This window comes from Myotis brandtii, unplaced genomic scaffold (genome assembly GCF_000412655.1).
Source record: "Myotis brandtii unplaced genomic scaffold, ASM41265v1 scaffold300, whole genome shotgun sequence".
Lineage (NCBI taxonomy): Eukaryota > Metazoa > Chordata > Mammalia > Chiroptera > Vespertilionidae > Myotis > Myotis brandtii.
In genome coordinates, this window is record NW_005361459.1 from 2,611,413 (window position 1) to 2,631,426 (window position 20,014).

Genomic DNA, 20,014 nt, shown 5'->3' on the forward strand with positions numbered 1-20,014 from the left:
GGGGGCCCCCCCCCCCCAGTGCACAAATTTTTGTGCACCGGGCCTCTAGTAAATTTATAATGACTGTGTTGTACACCTGAAATGAATATAATATTGTATGTCAACTGTCATTGAAAAAAAAACAAATTATAAAAAAACATAAACAAGATGAAAATGATTAAGAATAATAATTAGGCTTATAGTTGTTAGTTCTACTTTGTTCCTAAAATTGACAAATTAAACAAAAATTAAGCATGTTACTTTAAAACTTTAAATCAGGTTTTTTGAGCTGTCTGGTGTTTTCTGATTTGGAGAGGTTTGTTGTTCTCAGAGTACTCCTAGAAAGTGAAGTAGCTAAGCAGTTGTGTTCAGGCAATGCTGAGTTGCCTCTGCCACTGTTTCTTGGATATAGTTCAATTAGCCTCCACTTTTAGGTAAGAACTGGCTGACACACTCAAGTTCTCTGCAAGTGTCTTGCATTGTACAGAGGCTCACTGAAAATAGGACATCACCTTAGGAATCAGATGATGAGAGACAGAACCTTACTTTTCTTTAATTTCTGCTGAATGGAGAAAAGATATACTAGAATTGAACTGTCTTGTCCAGTGGTCAGCAAACTGCGGCTCGTGAGCCACATGCGGCTCTTTGGCCCCTTGAGTGTGGCTCTTCCACAAAATACCGACTTCTGCGCATGGGCCACAAAGTTTCAATCGCACTGTATGTACGCGCCCGCACGTGGTATTTTGTGGAAGTGCCACACTCAAGGGGCCAAAGAGCCGCATGTGGCTTGCGAGCCGCAGTTTGCTGACCACTGGTCTGGTCTAAAGAATTGGTATAAGGCAACCTCTTGGGAGAAAGCTTGAGACTGCAATGGTTGAATTGAACTGGAATACACTTAAAAAGCTGGGAAAGGGATAGCAGATAGATTTCCTACTAGAGAAATGAGAAGTTGAAATTGCTGGAGGTTTTATGTTAAATGAAACCAAATTATGAGCCCTGAGGTACAGTGAAAAAAAGTACTTACAATTTTAGGGGTAATGTATCAAGGCAATTAATTAATGTGCCAGGAACTACACCTTTGCATACTGTTTCTACTTGTATTAGTTTTTCAGGTAACCTGGAAAACATTAAGATTTATGGGAGAGGGAAAGTTCCTTTTCTACTCCTTAGGTTCACTGAAAGCTCAGTTTCTTCATTCCTGTCACTTGTCATCTGGCCTCACTTCTAGCCCTAGCCCTGTCAAAGGCTAATCAAAGCAAGGTTATCTAAACTCTGTTATCAATCACTTTAAGTCCTTTGAACGCTTGACTTGCTCTACTCACTAGTTAAAGACCCAACCTTGAATTGATACCCAAATCTACTCTTTCTGCTTTTCTTGTCTGCTCAGATTTTGTAATCATGATCTGCCATCTTAGCCAGGTCTACCTTGGTAGGGACCTTTTTTCTTATCTTTGGTCAGTTCACGGTACAAATCCCTCTCTGTTATTCCAGACCACGAACAGTCTCATCTTTCGTAGTCTCCGTCAGAGGGTAAACTCATCTAATTTCATTACAAAAATTTAGGTGACTGGGTGTCAACTTTGTGCTTGCTTGACCTCTGGATCCCATTCTTCTTGATTCCCATTCCATTATTTTCTCCAGAACCTCATTTCCTTAATTATCAGTTTAGAATATATTTAGACTCATCCCCAAATAAAACAAACGAACAAATGCCATCACTGAACCTCCTTTCCTTCTCTGGAAGCTTGTTTACTTCCTTTTTCTTTTCAGCCATATGTTATGACGTGTGCCTTTCCATTTCTGCTCAACCCAGGTCAAGTTGATTTTAACCATTTCTGTTGAGGCCACAAATGACTTCCTAATTATAAAATCCAACAAATTGAGAAAAGTGCTTATTATGCTGACCATTTTTAATTTATTTTTTTAAGCTTTATTGAATTATAATTGGCTTTCAATAAACTAAACATTTTAAAACTTACAATTTTACTTTTGACATTTATGCAAATGTGATGAAATCATCACAATCAAGGTAATGAACATATACATTACCCTCAAAGTTTCCTTGTGCCCATTTGTTATATCTTTCTACTAAACCAATAAAGCAGTGATCTGCTTTCTCTTACTATAAATTACTCTATATTTTCTAGGTATATGTAAGTGGAATCCTACAGTATAGATTCTCTTTCACCTGGCTTGTTTTTTTTTTTTTTTTACTCAGTATACTTATTTTGAGATTGAACCATTGTATATTCCTACTAGCATTGTGTGAGAGTAGAAATTGCTCGCCATCTTTGCCAATATGGTACGGTTGGTCATTTTAATTGTAGTCATTCAATAGTTGTGTAGTGGTATCTGACTGATTTTAACTTACATTTCCTTAATAACTAATGATGCTGAGCATCATGTGCTTATTTGTCATCCATATATGTTCTCTTAGGTGAAGTGCCCAAATCCTTTGCCCATTTAAAAAGTCAGTTTTCCTATTATTGATTTTTGGAACTTCAGATGTTCTGGATATAAGTCTTTTATCAGATATGTGATTTGCAAATAGTTTCTTCCATTCAGTGCCTTGTCTTTATTCTCTTAACAGTTTTTCTCAAAGGTCAGAAATTCTTAATTTTGATGAAATATAATAAATTTTTTTGTTATGAATTATGTTTTTGATGTGATTTCTGAGAAATGTTTCCTAATCAAAGGTGATATTTTTGTACTGATTTCTTCTAGAAGTGTTATAGTTTTCAGTTTTATATTTTAGGTTTATGATCATTTTGAAAAATTTTATATATGGTATGAAGTATAGATGGAAGTTGTTTTTTTTTTGCATATAGATATCTAGTTGTTCCAGCACCATTTCTTGAAATGACCATCCTTTCTCCACTTAATTGCCTTTGTTCCTTTCTCTAAAATCAATTGAACATATATGTTTGGGTCTATTTTTGTGTTTCTGGTCTCTTTTTGGCTTGTTGAGGTATTTCTTTTAAGTCTTTGGACTTAGACTTGCCTTTTTGCTCTCTCGCTCTCTCTCTCTCTTCCCCTCCCTCCCTCCCTCCCTCCCTCTCTCTCTCTCATACTTGTCATTGTTATGTGTCAGAAGAACTGGGAGACTGATGGTGCTATCTTGGACTCTTAAGGGCTCTTTGCATGGGAACCTGAATTAGTGTAGTTTTTCATTGTCCGTTCTAGCGAGGGCAACACAGGGCTTTGTTTTCTGACATACCTGGTTTTGAATTCTAACCTTGGCATTTACTAGCCATGTTAGCTTAGATTAGATACATAAACTGCTTTAGCCACAATGCCTTTATTTATAAGATGGGACCAATGAGAATTGTTGTGCAGTGTTTTATGTCAGCCTTCCATCGGCTTAAGGATTAAACTAAAGAAGGCATGTAAAGTATTTTAGCACAGTGCCATAGTAAATTAACAACAAATGGTGATGGCCTTAGGAATGCAATTTAGAAAGTTTATTTTTCTTCATATTTTTATAAAAAGATGAGGTATATTTTATATTATGATCTGATTTTCGATGACATTCAATTCAAAAATCACCTTGTGAGTATTTTTTAGATGTCAGGTACTGTGCTAGGTTTTTACACACTTTTCTTTACTGAATTGTCTCCAAAACTTGGTGAGGTAAGTATTATTTTTATTTTAAACAAACTTGAGGCAGTGAGAGGTTAAAACACTTGCCTGAAGTCAGTTGGCTAAATGTGGAGGAGCTGGGATTTGATTCTACATCTATGATTGCTGTTCCCATAATTATGCCCAGCCACCCAAGTTTCTGTGATCAGATTTGTGGGGTGGAGTGTGAGCCTCCTGTCTACAAGTCTTGTCCATGTAACCATCCTTTGTGAATGGGTTGGAGAGGAAGATGGAGGACCAGAGGGCTTGTAGCCGTGGCTCACACCCAGGTCAGGTTGCTGTTAGGTTGTCCCTTTCCACTCGCTATGGAGCCAGGGAGGGATCACTTAATGCTTTGGGCTCCGTACCCAGATTTAGAATGAGAGGCTATTAAATTGTGTTACACTCCATTTTTAAACCCATTGTGAGGTGGAGGAATGATAAGATCCAAACCTTAATCAAAAGGATTCTTATGAGTGGGAGTCCCAGGGCAACAGCCTGAAATAACACTTCGACACACTGGAGAACTAATAACTGTGGCAGCAGTTATACCATCACCAATTGTGAGAGAATTGCTAGCCTTTTATATTGCCCTGATCACTTTGTGTATGTCTTAGCAAGGGAGTCATTGTGGCTGAAATAGTGCTAATATCTTCTACTGTGTGCCATTGAGGTCCTATACCAGAAGATTCTATTACCTTCTTTCCCTCTATGAGAGGGAACAGTGGTGTTTGTCATTAACTTTGTAGTTGGAATGAATTTATTCCATGAAGCAGTCTGTAGTACTGGACTCAAAGTATGTGGCTATGTGGACACATAGGATATATATGACACACTCAAGAGTCACTGTGGTGACATTGGCAAGTTTGTGAGGCCCTAGATGGGTAATGAATTGTTAGTTGTGAATGACTTTGTGCTACTTGTGAGGTGGGCTTTGGAAATGGAATCAATGTGCATAGTCCCACATGGATGCTTCAGGCCTACATGTGCCTCCTCTTCCTCATCACTGCCAACCATGCTGTCGGTCAGTGCCGAAAGCCGGTCCATCCTTGCTGTTTGACACAGTCGCTGCAGGGAAGAAACATCTGCACAGCATATGTTTCAAGGGACCTGGTGTATATGGCATAATGTTCTTAATATGTTTGCTCCCCTACTTAGCGCTATGTGTTTTAACCAAGGTCACCTCTCCAAGAAAGGTTGTTTCCCCAGGTGGGGATTTTTCCCTGGAGTTAGGGATTAACAGGACTAAGGAAGGGAATAAATCAGTAAAACCCCTTAACTAAGTGCCAGGCGGGTAGTTAATCACTTTAACTACGAACAATCACGCTTAAGCTACATAATCTTTATTTAGGATAATCTCCTTCAGTTACTTCCTTGTAGTTTAACAGAACAATAGAGTAGTGACCTTGGAATGGAGATAACAAATGGAATAGAATGGATAGGATTAAAATCAACTGGTATAAATACAGATGTAACAGGAGAATAAAGACAGAACCTGACTAGAGAACCTGGCTAGGCTGCTGATCAACTGAACGCTGTTTCCGTGTCATTTCTTCTTCGCCGACTCCGTCCACACCTTTGGGAACCCCTGGACCTGCTGGGGTTGGACCCCAACAGGTCAGTCCAGAAGACACCCATTTCCTGGGCTAGGGGAGAGACAGGAGATACAAGCAGATAGCAAGGGTGAGGAAGACGGCAGGAATCTGGGGATCTTGTCCGTGGGTGCTCCATTATTGCATTATCTACCAGAGAACTGGGTGGTCAAGCTGGGTGGTCTTTTATCAGCTGAGCCCTGAATTTTCACCTGGGACCTAGTTTGGCTTTCTCATTAATTACTTGTGTGGCCTTGGCCCCCTTGATGATGGGAGTAGCAAAATTCTACAGCTCCTATAGAGGACAATTTGGCAATATTTATTAAAATTATAAAAGCATTTACTCTTTGACCCAACAGGCTAGTTTGTTACAGCGTCATTTTTCATAGCAAAATACTTGTGTATAGTCCAAATATATATCAGTAAGTGACTTCTAATATATACATGTCATGGCCACTTGATGGAACACCATGCAGGAGTCCAAACATGAATGAGGAGATGCTGTATGTATTCAGCTGGAGAGGCCTCCAGAACTTGTCATTAAGTGAAAAAAAAGCATGGTGCAGAATAATGTGCAGAGGATGCTGTCTTTTATCTAAGAAAGGGTGGAAAACCAGAGATACATGTTGGCATTTGCTATTTGCTTACATCTGGCTATAAAAAGGAAACTCGAGAAGTTTACCCTTAAAGGTCCAGAAGAAGAAGGATGGGACAGGGACAGGGATGTGAGACTTCTCACTGATGCCTGTTATCATACAGCGACATGTATCCTTGGCAGAAAGCAGGAGCAGCAGTACTGACATCAGGGCTACATTCCACTCTCTCTGATACCACTAGAGGGAAAACCTGTTGAAAAATGAATGTATATTTGTATAGTCAATTTAAATTTTTTTCTGCTTCAGTGGAGAGTAGCCTTGGTAGGATATCTAAAAATTACTGGTGTATGCTCTAGTTTGGACCATTAACCTTTCACAATTTAGCTTCTGACACCTTTGGGAGGCAGTTCTGTTAGCAAAGTTCCGTCTTTAAATATAAGGGACATGGGAAACAGAGGAAGACTAATGAGTCAGTGAGTCAGGGAAATGAAATGTTGTATTATGTTTATATGAGACCTATGGAGGTAGGATGTAATGACATCTATTTAATATTTACAATATGTCCGAGTGCTTATGCCTGGCAACATTGCATAGGAGTCAGGGAGTGGTGGGAAGAACCGCTCCTCCCCACCCCATACACACACTCAGACATAACCCTGCACTCAGACATACCCTCGATTGGTCTTGCCAAGAATCAAGAAGTCGAGAGGCTGGTGCACAGAGCTGACAAGATGAAGTGCTGCCTTTCCTGGCCCCTGGCTTTCTGTGGCAGGTAAGGGCAGGTAGCATCCTGCCAAAGTTGAGAGAATTAGAGTTCCCGCTGCACCTCTTCCATTTGGGCTCACATTACTATCCTGAAGAAATTTTTACTAATCATTTCTGAGGTTCCAACTGAGGGAATGCTTCTTGCGGGTTTTCCTCATTCTTGAACAAACTCAGCATCCTCATTCAGGAGAGAAAGCAGAAACAGTACCTAAAACTCCAACGAGGATCTCTGCCTCTGAGCTCCTGCGGGTCCTTTGCACCAAACTACTGGGTGGAATAGCTGTCATTGTACCCAGTGGGGGTATGAGACATCAGGGGCTCAGATAGGTTAATTAATCCATCCATGATTTTACAGGCAAAAAGGTAGAAATCTGAGACTTCAATTCTAAGGTGCTCTTCTACTTGGTTCTAGGCCAGCCGTGGGCAAACTACGGCCCACGGGCCGGATCCGGCCCTTTTGAAATGAATAAAACTAAAAAAAAAAAAAGACCGTACCCTTTTATGTAATGATGTTTACTTTGAATTTATATTAGTTCACACAAACACTCCATCCATGCTTTTGTTCCGGCCCTTCGGTCCAGTTTAAGAACCCATTGTGGCCCTCGAGTCAAAAAGTTTGCCCACCCCTGTTCTAGGCTCTTGGATGTAATCTCACAGAGTTCTAAGGCAATTTTTAAAAAGCTCTGAGCTTCATTTGTGAATATGGTTTAATAAATTATTATGTCCAAACCAAAAAAAAAAAAAAAAAAAAACACTTTGGCATTATTTTTCATTAGATATATATAATACATGTGCATTTCATTTTCCTTTATCACCTCAATAGGAGGTTAGTCTAATGCGTAATGAATCTATATTATTTGGACATGTTTATAAAAAATACATAGTTTTTAGTGGATTTTTTTTCATTGACTTCTGATACTTGAAATGTGAAAAAAGCCATAGTCAATGAAAGCACTTTGGCATTATTTTTCATTAGATATATATAATACATGTGCATTTCATTTTCCTTTATCACCTCAATAGGAGGTTAGTCTAATGCGTAATGAATCTATATTATTTGGACATGTTTATAAAAAATACATAGTTTTTAGTGGATTTTTTTTCATTGACTTCTGATACTTGAAATGTGAAAAAAGCCATAGTCAATAGGGTTTTGAACTGATTATTCAGTATCACATCTTTTAATACAAGATGCATGTCAAGATGCTTTTTAACCTGATATAATAATTCTTACTGTAATTTTGAGGTTCGAGGGATAAAACAAGATGTAAGTGTATTTCTTGGATAATATAAAAATATTCATGACCAGTGATTTAAAAAAATTACTGTTAATGTGTTAATGTAACTGAAATTATTAGAATGTATAAAAGAATATGGTCTTTGGAAAAAAATTGCACATTAATATAACTTAGTTTGAAATAATAACCATTTATATTTGAAGTGGATCCATAGGCTTCTCGAAAAATGGGATTTTGTTCTTTTTGACTTTTACCTGTTTATGTGAAAGAAGCAGAATTGAAGAACTGAAGATGTCTTTAAAGTAGTAGAACAAATAAAATGATTGGTCTGTGAATTTGATGTTCTTTGCAGGGTCATATAGATTTAAAAAGGAAACTTTTAGTGAAGGATCTGAGGAAGTAAAATGGATTAAAAACGTCCCAGGTATATTAGACAAAATTTTTGACAATTTGTGTTTCCTCTCTCACTTTCTGTGATATGATCAATTAATATTAATCATTTTTGTGGATTCTGAAAAACTTTGGCTAACTTCCTTGCCTTTTCCTGCTTTGCTGGGTGTATTTTTCAGTGCGTGGAACAATTAACCTTTCATTGCTACTGAGAAAGCCACTGGTAGGCTAGTAGAGCAAGAAGAAACCAAGGGCTGTGTTGACTGAGGTATTTTTTTAAAATATTTTTTTTTATTAATTTCAGAGATGAAAGGAGAGAGAGAGAGAGAGAGAGAGAGAGAGATGGAAACATCAACGATGAAAGAATCATGCCCCCTCCTGGGGATTGAGCCCACAACCCTGGGCATGTGCCCTGACCGGACTGGAAATCTGACCTCCTGGTTTATAGGTCGATGTTCAACCACTGAGTTACTCCAGCTGGGCAGTGGCTGAGGTCTTGACCCAAAGAAGAGCAAGGGTTGATGCAACCAACATGTGGAAAATCTATCTTAAGAATTTATTCAGTAGAGGGGGGTGGGTGGAGGTGGAAGAGAGCATAGAAGGGATAAATGATAATGGGAAAAATAAAATAAACTACAATAAAAAGAAAATAATTTATTCAACATTAAACATTTTTACTCCAAAGTTATAATTTTATCTGGTTTTAGAAGCGGTGAAGTAAAAGCCCTTCAGCAAAAGAAGGTTTCTAGAGAAAGGACGAGATCATCACATCACTTTTCACTTCTACCTTGTATGTTGATGACACCATCAGTACCAACAGCTCAGATGGGTCCTGTCTCTAGGGAGGCTCAGTTCCCCATAGACTTCATGCAGTAGGGATTTAGTTTGGTCTTAATAAACACTGATAATAGCATCACTTTAATCAACACTTGTATTTTGAGGGCTTATTAATCTCTTAATTTTTTTTTTCTCTAAGGGAAACTTAAGATTTTATAGGTGTGATATAAAGCTATAAAAACTATGCTATTTATTTAGACTGTCCAAAGGAATAAAATAAGGGCATATAAATAAAATTTATTTGTGTTCATCTCAGGTACATAGGTGACATTTAATTATATGATGATGAAATCATCATGTTAACCCTTCTTTCTTTTGGTAAAATTTGAGCTAAGTATACAAAGCCACGTACCCAAAATTAATTTTTTTTAATTGTTTTCAGAAGGTGATTTGTGCTTATCTACCAAGAGTTCCAAAAAGAATGACAAAAATTATTTTTCCTGACAGGCCTTCGGAGTTATATAACCCAATGCTTCACACATTTCTGTTTGCCAGCAGAATTGTCTCTGGAGCTTTTTAATAAGAATATTGGGCCCAGACAGTGTTGCTGAGTGGTTTAATATCGACCCATACACCAAGAGGTCACAGGTTCAATTTCTGGTCAGGATTGCCGGCTTGTTCTCCAGTATGGAGTGTGCAGAGGACAGCTGATAGATGTTTCCCATCGATGTTTCTCTCTCTCCTCCCTTCTTCTCTCTCCAAAATTAATAAAAAATGTATAAAAAATAAAAGTATGTTAAAAAAGGAAATCTTTGAGGAAAAAAAAAAGAATATTGGTATGGGATTATTTGTCCCAAAGATGGACAATCACACAGGTATACAAACACCTTCTTCCCAGAATTCAATTGGGAATAAGCAGTTGGTCTGCATATAGGAGCGTCTGTATAGAAAAGTCTGGACTACTCAGGGGATTTGTAGCCATTTTCCCAATGGCCTGCACTAGGACCAGCTTTTTTTCCCAGTTAGAAAAAATGTTGGCAAAATCCGCTCAGTAATGAAAAGAAATGAGCTATTGATATGTACAGCAACCTAGGTGAATCTTAAGATAATTATATTGGGTGAACAAAGCCAGATAAAAAAGAGTATATTCTATATGATTCCACTTTTCTCCTCTATAGTGACAGAAAAGAGATCAGTGGTTGCTGGGGAAAGTGGGGGTGAGGAGAAAAGAAAGGTAGGGGCGATGGGCAGATAGAATTACAAAAGGACATGAGGAAACTTTTGGGGGTGATGGATATATGTTCATTGTATTTATTGTGATGACAGTTTCATGGATGTTTACATATGTCAACATATGTCAAATTATACACAATATGTGCAGTTTAATATTTGTCTATTATACTACATGTATAATAAAGGGGGAAATACTGTATTACTATTCTAAACAGAAGTCAGTTATCCACTTGCCTCAGATAGCAGGGAACTAGAAAATAAATACATCTAAAACAGAACAATGAAAGGAAAATCCACCTTCTTCTATGTAATTCCGGGCATAGGAAAGATCCCCTTGTCTCATAATTCCCTTCTCATTGGATTTTCAATTCTTGAAATATCTTTTTTTGATGGGCCGGGAAATGTTTTAATTGTCAAGAGTAGGAGTTTTGGAGTCAGGCAGACCTGGGTTTAGCTTAGTCATTTGCTAGCTGTGTACCTTTGGGCAAGACACTGACTTTTCTAATAGTTTTTCTCCCTATTTATGAAATGAGATGATAGAGGTAGGTATAGTAAATGCTCAATAAATGGAAGCAAGTTTTGTAATTATTTTTATTTATTTCACATTCTGATTCCCACTAGGTTTTCAATGCAAATATTCTTGGATGAGAAAAGACAGTATTTTCAATTCACAGAGGGGCGTGTTACCATGGAGAAACATAATCAGGAATGTTGCCTCAAAGAAGAGAAAGATCATGACCCAGAGTGAAAGGAGCATAGGGTCTAGTCTAGACTCTAGACCAGTGATGGCGAACCTTTTGAGCTCGGTGTGTCAGCATTTTGAAAAACCCTAACTTAACTCTGGTGCCGTGTCACATATAGAAATTTTTTGATATTTGCAACCATAGTAAAACAAAGACTTATATTTTTGATATTTATTTTATATATTTAAATGTCATTTAACAAAGAAAAATCAACAAAAAAAATGAGTTCGCATGTCACCTCTGACACGCGTGTCATAGGTTCGCCATCACTGCTGTAGACCATAGGTGATTTGCCCACTTTTGTGTGTGTTTTTCACATTGGGCATCTTCTCATCTGATTTCTCTGCTTTTAGTAATCTCTGTGCTTTGCAGGCTTTGCTTTGAATTCATTAGTCTTTTCCTTTGTTAGATAATATCATTGTTATAAGTACCATATTTATGATTGCTTATTGAGAAATTCATTCTGCCATTTAGCATGTACTTTGTTTCTTTAGAAGTATGTTTAGCAGTCATCTGTAAAAAAAAGTTTTGACTTTTTAAATGGTTTGCTTAAATTCAGCTGATCTTATTTTAACTTTTATTAGCTCATAAACTTTAATTTAAAAATTATGAAAATGAAAATTAATTGGTTTATTCTAAATTGGCCATGTTGTTGATATGCAAGTTTGAAGGGCAATACAGTAAAATATTTTTACTTTAACTCTGAAAAGATGCCATTTACATTTATAGAAACTAGTAGAATTACCTGCTTTCCCATGATCTTGACCTAATTTTTTCATCTGCCAGGTACTTGCACGGATTTGACAGGAGATTGATTTGGCTTTAGAGAGTCCTGGAACTGCACAAAGTGTTTTTCATATTGGAAAAGACATACCCAGTTTTTTACAAGTTTTAAGATTTATTGCCTCCCCCTAACATGTTGCAAATTAATTTGTTTGCTATTTGTTTTAGTCAGAATGTAGAAATTGGTGTCATTAGCCAAAGGATAAACCTGATCCCAAGAATGGGCAGACTGCCTTTTAACACTGTTTTTATTTGGTATCTTTGCAGGTCTGGACATTAGATGGGTAGACTGCTACTTTCCTTTTACTCACCCTTCCTTCGAGATGGAGATCAACTTCCATGGAGAATGGCTAGAAGTTCTTGGCTGTGGAGTGATGGAACAACAACTGGTAAATTCAGGTAGAAAAGAATCCAACATTTTATTTACAGGCTCTCTTAAAAACCACTCTCCTCTCCTTTAACCTTATTTACACATTCATTTACATAGGCATTTACATATTCCTGTAGGGATAGCCTTACCATCTTCCTCATAGTGCCCTCCAGACTTATTTCCGACACTCAACTCTAGAAGAACTTAATCTCTCACATTTAATTTTGTAATGGTTTCTGTTTTTGGAGATCTTTCTTGTCAGCACTTTGCTGTTTAATTTGTACTTCGTCATTTCGTCTTTATTGGTATGTTGCTTTTTAATTGGCCCGCCAATGTTTGATGCATGTCATATATGAGTGCTGTTTGTGTTCCAAACTACTTAAGAACAAAGATTCAACAGATATATCATAAATACAATAAAACACACTATAAAAATACTTAAGAGGCTCTCAATGTTGACAGTGCCACCTGATTGAGGATAAGTTGGAAGACGGGATCTCTGATTAAATTCTATATATAGGTACTTAAGAAAGATCTTTCCAGCTCTTCTCTGCAGGACCATTGCTTAATAAAAATGATTATTTCTAAACTTAATTTCAGAGCTGTGATTTTTTAATTTTAAATTTTTGTTTCAGAGAGGAAAGGAGAGGGAGAGAGAGATAGAAACATCAGTGATGAGAAAGAATCATTTATAGGCTGCCTCCTGCACGCTCCCTACTGGGGTTCGAGCCCGAAACCCAGGCATGTGCCCTTGACTGGAATTGAACCCAGGACCCTTTAGTCTGCAAGCCAACGCTATATCCACTGAGCCAAACCAGGTGGGGTGAGCTGTGCGTTTTATAATGTCTTCCATACTTAAATAAAAACAAAACAAAACCCCAACTCTTAGTCAACCAAGTCACAAACATAGTAAAGAAACTAATTAATTAATTTATTGGAAATCTTGCAAAAACATTCCTCATTTTTATACTTGGTAGAGTTACTGTCACCTATTCACCTTTGTCAATCTCAAGCTTTCCTTCATAAGAAGTGTCATTAGAAGCAGGTTTGAAGTCATCTAAAAATAGATACAGATAAGGATTTTTATACAGTGAACAATACTTGAATACCTGGATCTAAAAAATAGCATGTTTCAGAGTGATAAGTCATTTATCAACAACCAGTAATTAAAATGGCTTAGAAGCATTTTTATATCACAAAATATTTAAAAAGTCGCCGTTTGAATTTATTTTAAAACATATTTTTTCAGAGTATAAATCCTTTCCGGGAACTCAGTTGAGATTTGAGCAGGGGCTGATCGCATAAGCAGTAACTGGAGTGGAAGTGATGCATATTGCAAAGTGCACTCTGCCCCTATATCCCACTTAATCCCCACTCAGCTTCTGTAGAAGGACATTTGCTCTGTGGTGTTGGAGGCCAGTGGGTCTGGGTTCAGGGTTGGTCACAGGGCTTCCTACAGCAGAATGGAGAAGAGCAGCCCTTCTTGGTGACTAAGAAATGTTGATAGACCAGTGGTCAGCAAACCGTGGCTTGCGAGCCACATGTGGCTCTTTGGCCCCTTGAGTGTGGCTCTTCCTCAAAATACCACATGCGGGCGCGCATGTACAGTGCGATTAAAACTTCGTGGCCCATGTGCAGAAGTCGGTTTTTGGCCTGGGTGAGTCTATTTTGAAGAAGTGGCGTTAGAAGAAGTGGGGGGTGTCGGTGGTCGGGCGACGGGAGACGTGGCGCAGGTGGGCCGCGGGATACGCAGCACGGGGGAGGCGCCAAATATCAACAGTACTTAAACTATATAGGTAGGTTAATAACAATGTACCTACCTATATAGTTAAGTTTAAAAAATTTGGCTCTCAAAAGAAATTTCAGTCGTTGTACTGTTGATATTTGGCTCTGTTGACTAATGAGTTTGCTGACCACTGGGATAGACCATAGATAACATCATGAGGTTAGAGAATAAGGGCAGAGTAAGATGGAAGAGATGAGGTGGCAGTGAAGTGCAGGAGTTTGTATTATTTGGGCTGGGAGACCAGAGACCTGGCCTTCCCTTCTTACTCTTAGGTAACCTCACCTGCAGGGCCTGGACTTAGTCAGCTCAGATTCTTGTCCATTCTGCCTAGGAAGGCTTTGGGGGAAGCCCTGCACTCTGCCACATGTTTCTTGGATACTTTTCAAATACTTTTAGATCTGTATTAGAGAAGAGGGAGCACAGAGATCACAAATTAGGGCCTGTGCATAAAAGTTTTGAGCTTAAAAATTTTGAAGCCTAAGGGTAAAAGTTTTGAGGCCTGAGTTTGGGTTCTGTCAGTTGACAGCTGTGTGCCTTCAGGCAAGTTGCTTAACCCCTAAGAGTCTTGATGTTCTCATATTAACACCTTGTGGACCAGTAGTTTTATTGCTAGCTCTACCCAGTGGCCAGATAAGTTTCTATTGAACGAGTTTTACATAAATGTTAAAGGCACGCTTTAAAATTAAATACCCATTGCATTTTGAAGTTATTTATTACATGTTCTTACAAGCTAATATCTTTTTAAAGTATGATACTTTGTAAAACACTGTGTAATATGAAGCAAGAATTCTCGTGATCTGTCCGCAATGTGTTAAAATGGGCACAGTGACTCTTTCCTTAACGTTTTATTATGAGGATTAATGGAGGGTCTGGCAGCTAGTAAACATTCAGTAAAAATTGATAATTTTAAAAAATTTTCAAATGACTAGAGCTATTTATCAACAGAGATACCCCATAATAGGAAATATTTAAACAGAGGCAGACCTGCATATTACAGAAATGATTTATAACCAACTGGAACTAGATTACCTCTGATCTTAGTCATCTCAGGATCTCTGATTCTAGATTGAGTGATTGATTTGTGAGGGAACAGGAAAATTAAGAGTATTAAGAAACAGAAAAATCAGCTCTATAGATGAATAAGCATCTTAATAGAAAACAAAATATCGAGGGTATCTATGTAAGATTTAATCTCTTCTTGAGTAGGAACTAGCTTCAAATACTTCTATGGTGTTTTTATTTTATTTTTTAGTTTTGCTTTCATTTTATTTCTCATTTTTATTTTAAATTAAATTTACTGGGGTGACATTGGTTAATAAGTATACAATTCCATAATACATCATCTGTATATTGGTTGTGTGTTCACCACCCGAAGTAAAATCTCCTTCTGTCACCGTATATTTGACCCCCTTTACCTTTTACTACTGTTCCCTTATTCCCCTTCCCCTCTGGTAATCACCATGCTGTTGTCTGTGTCTATGAGTTTTTATTTGTTTGTTTGTCTTTGTTTGTTCATTTACTGTTTTCAGTTTTATATTTCACTTGTGAATGAAATCATATGGTTTTTGACATTTTCCGTCTGACTTATTTCACTTAGCATGATATTCTCAAGATCCATCCATATTGTCACAAATAGTTTTTGATCTCTTCTTATGGCTGAGTAATATTACATTGTACATATGTACCACATCTTCTTTACCCAATCATCTATTAAAGAACATTTTGGTTATTTTCATGTCTAGGGCACTGTGAATAATGCTGCAATGATCATAGGGGTCTATATACAGGGGTTGGTAAAAATAGGTTTATAGTTGTAAGTGTGCAAAACACAGAGATTATTCTTGTTTTATTATTTATTCTTGTATTATATTTTTTTCATACAAACAACTGTAAACATACTTTGCCCGCCCCTGTATCTTTAGGAATAAATATTTTAAAAAATTTTGGGAAGATATCAGAAGAGAGGTTGCTGGGTCATATAACTCTATTCTTAATTTTTTGAGGAACCTCCATACTCTTTTCTACAGTGGCTGTACCAGTTTACATTCCCACCAGCAGTGAATGAGGGTTCCTTTATCTCTACAACCTCTCTAACACTTGTTATTACTTGTCTTATTGATATTAGCTATTCTAACAGGCAGAGATGGGATCTTATTATAGTTTGATTTGCATTTCCCTAATAGCTAGTGAACTTGAGCATTTTGTTATAATCTATTGGATCAAAGACCTAAATATAAGACCTGAAACAATAAATTACTTGGAAGAAAACATAAGTACTAAATTTATAGACTTTGGTCTAAGAACTTTATGAATTTGACCTCAAAGACAAGGGAAGTAAAAGCAAAAATGAAAGTGACTATTTTTTTTACTGACAAAGATTTGAAGGAATCCTAGGTATCCTTCTCCCAGGAATGCTTGGTGTCAGGGGCCAGAATGAAGAAAGTAAATCAGGGGATGAGCAGCTTGCACATTAGTTGTCACTTAGAATTGTGCTTCCTTGTACATTTTCCAATATCCTTGGTGGGTTTTTATGAGGTTTATTCACACAGTAATTTGCTGAAAATAGTTATCTGAAGCAGGTTTCCAAATCACTATTGCACATTAATGAGACTGCTGTTCTACAATTAGATCAGCACATCAGGTATTCTTGAAGGAAATGGCAAAATGGGGGGGAAAAAAAAGACACCTAAGATGCAAATAGGTTTGAGAGATTCACGGTGGTGGTAGGATGTGTTTTAAGTTACTAGGAAATTGTACACATATAATTTAAATCACATATCTTGAGAGAGAGAGAGAGCGAGAGAGAGAGAGAGAGACACACACACTAACGAAAAGGAAGAAGAGACAGTTTTAGAACAGAAATTCTGTGTAGGCTTTGCTACTTGAACTTGAAGTTATGACAAAGTTCTGCTATGTGTTCTCAGACTCAAATGTGTTTTGACATATATAGTTATATTTTTAAACTGTGTCTGACAGTCACTAACCACAGACAATTGTAATTGCAGCTTATTTTTTTGTTATTTCTGAGTTTCTACGATATAGAGAAAGACTATGTACAATTCATCCCTCTAATTCTCCTACATTTTCTTCCCTTACATCCTCTCCCCTCGATTACCTGCCTTTTAATTTTTAAAAATATATTTTATTAGCTGTAACCAGTTTGGCTCAGTGGATAGAGCGTCGGCCTGCGGACTGAAAGGTCCCAGGTTCGATTCCAGTCAAGGGCATGTACCTTGGTTGCAGGCACATCCCCAGTAGGGGGTGTGCAGGAGGCAGCTGATCGATGTTTCTCTCTCATCAATATTTCTAACTCTCTATCCCTCTCCCTTCCTCTCTGTAAAAAATCAATAAAATATATTAAAAAAATAAAATAAAATATATTTTATTGATTTCAGAGAGGAAGGAAGAGGGAGAGAGAGATAGAAACATCAATGATGATAGAGAATCATTGATCAGCTGCCTCCTGCACGCCTTCTTCTGGGGATCGAGCCCACAACCCGGGCATGTGCCCTTGACCGGAAGTGTACCTGGGACCTTTCAGTCCCAGGCCAACGCTCTAACCACTGAGCCAAACCCATTAGGGCTTTCCCCGCTTTTTAAATAGAACTTCTAAGAAACAATAAAGCCCTAGCCGGTTTGGCTCAGTGGATAGAGCATTGCCCTGCAGACTGAAAGGCCCATTGATTGTTTCTATCTCCCTCTCCTTCTCCCTTCCTTTCTGAAATCAATAAAAATATATTTTAAAAAAAAGAAACAATAAAGTTGATGGTTGTAGATTCTCCTTCTTTATACTTTTTAAAAAAATGTTTTAATTAAATTTAGAGAGAGAGGAAGGGAAAGGGAGAAAGAGATAGAAACATCGATTGGCTGCCTCCTGCACATCCCCTACTGGGGATCAAGCCCACAACCCAGGCATGGACCCTGACCCAGAATCTAACCAATGACTTCTTGGTCATGGATCAACCACTGGGCCACACCGGCTGGGCAAATTCTCCTTCTTTAAAGTTCTTAAAGAGGTGCAGGTAAATGATGAAATAACTATAGACCAAAGAAACTGAAGCAGCCATGATATAGCAGACATCAATGTAGCCCAGTTTACTGTGTGCCTGCATCTCACTAATGACTTAACATGCTTTCTTTTATTTTATCTTGGTAACAAGGCTCTGAGGTAGAGCTGGGAATTTTACAGAACCTGAGAAAGGTGATCAGGATCAAACACCTAGATGTGGTAATGTGACTTGCCCAGGTCTTTCTGACAACAGTTAACTACTATGTTGTGCTTCCTGTATACTAAGTTTCATGATTTTGAAGTGGCTAGAAATTAGTATCAAATAAATTATCCTCACATAGAATGAAGAACTGCAATCAAATGGAACAAACAACAGCAAACAAAACAACTCTATTTGTTCTGTAGTTATTTGTTACCACTAAAGAAGGGCAATGCCACCAATGTATGTAATCTGTGGTAGACAGCACTTAATTAATAGCATGAAATTAGGTTGCTATTTGAATAGTCAATGAAAACACTTCATTGCACATTTAAGTTGACCATGGCAGATATGTGTTTTTGTGTACAGATTAAGATAAGGCTTTTCCAGATAGTTTACATAATTTTACTTTAATTCTTTAAGTTATAGTGTCTTTACCATTGCTTTCAGACCCTTAGATTTAGTAGTTGTGAGGTGGGTGGTGATGGTTGTCATAATGTGATTGTTCTTTTTTCTTTGAAGAGATTTTTTGAGGACAGTAAGGTATCACATCCCCAAATACTGCACACTTATTTCCCCATGGGTTGACTCAGGCTGCTAATGTCTTTTCAGATAATATGTGGAGCATGAACATCTAAAACTATCACCAGGGTGACCATGGGTCATGATTGTGCCAGGAAGGAATATACCATTTATTGAGCCCCTGTGAAATTTAGAAGATTGTGCACAGGCCAGGGGGATAAAAGGCTCTATAGTGGAAAATAACTTTTAAAAAATGGAATCACCTTCTTTATCTCTTCATTAAAATTTTAAAATTGCCTCTTTTGGATAAAACTAAATATGTACATGAACAGTTTCAAGTTTTAAACAGTCTTTTTGTTGTTGTTGTTTTGTTCATTTGCTTGTCACATATTTTTTGAATTATTTCTAAGGCTATAGAAAAGCAAATAAGTATTGTTTTTGCTTTGAAAATAGCACAGTACACACAGACAAAAATAAATGATGACAGGTATTTGTAGTAGAGATACAGGGTGCAGAAGGGGGATGAGTGAGGGATTGGAGAAGAAGTACCAAGCTCTTGTCCTGGCTACATTCAGGATGGAATATGGTTGATACGGATATTTGAAATATATATCTGAGAATAACGTGCTGTTTGCAAAGGGTTATGTACTTTATCTTTTTTGGGGATATCTAGTTGGCATACCTAATGCTTCCTTTCCTATATAAGTGTAAAACTATTAGCTAGTGATTGAGCATTTTGTTATAATCTATTGGATCAAAGACCTAAATATAAGACCTGAAACAATAAATTACTTGGAAGAAAACATAAGTACTAAATTTATAGACTTTGGAACAATAAATTACTTGGAAGAAAACATAAGTACTAAATTTATAGACTTTGGTCTAAGAACTTTATGAATTTGACCTCAAAGACAAGGGAAGTAAAAGCAAAAATGAATGTGACTATTTTTTTTACTGACAAAGATTTGAAGGAATCCTAGGTATCCTTCTCCCAGGAATGCTTGGTGTCAGGGGCCAGAATGAAGAAAGTAAATCAGGGGATGAGCAGCTTGCACAGTAGTTGTCACTTGGAATTGTGCTTCCTTGTACATTTTCTAATATCCTTGGTGGGTTTTTATGAGGTTTATTCACACAGTAATTTGCTGAAAATAGTTATCTGAAGCAGGTTTCCAAATCACTATTGCACATTAATGAGACTGCTGTTCTACAATTAGATCAGCACCTCAGGTATTCTTGAAGGAAATGGCAAAATGGGAAGAAAAAAAGATAGGTTTGAGTTCACAGTGGTGGTAGGATGTGTTTTAAGTTACTAGGAAATTGTACACATATAATTTAAATCACATATCTTGAGAGAGAGGAGAAGAGAGAGAGAGAGAGAGGGAGAGAGAGAGAGAGAGAGAGAGAGAGAGAGAGA

General features: G+C 37.4%; 1 protein-coding gene across 4 annotated transcripts in view; it reads left to right on the top strand.

Annotated features, from left to right (window-relative positions):
• The window catches only part of FARS2 (phenylalanyl-tRNA synthetase 2, mitochondrial), a 570,273-nt gene that overhangs the window by 188,194 nt on the left and 362,065 nt on the right, over positions 1-20,014 (top strand). For all 4 annotated transcript variants that reach the window (XM_005869647.2, XM_014542407.1, XM_005869648.2 and 1 more), the window contains one exon: positions 11,982-12,113. In XM_005869647.2, coding sequence (XP_005869709.1) covers positions 11,982-12,113 — 132 coding nt within the window. The remainder of the gene's footprint in view (positions 1-11,981; positions 12,114-20,014) is intronic.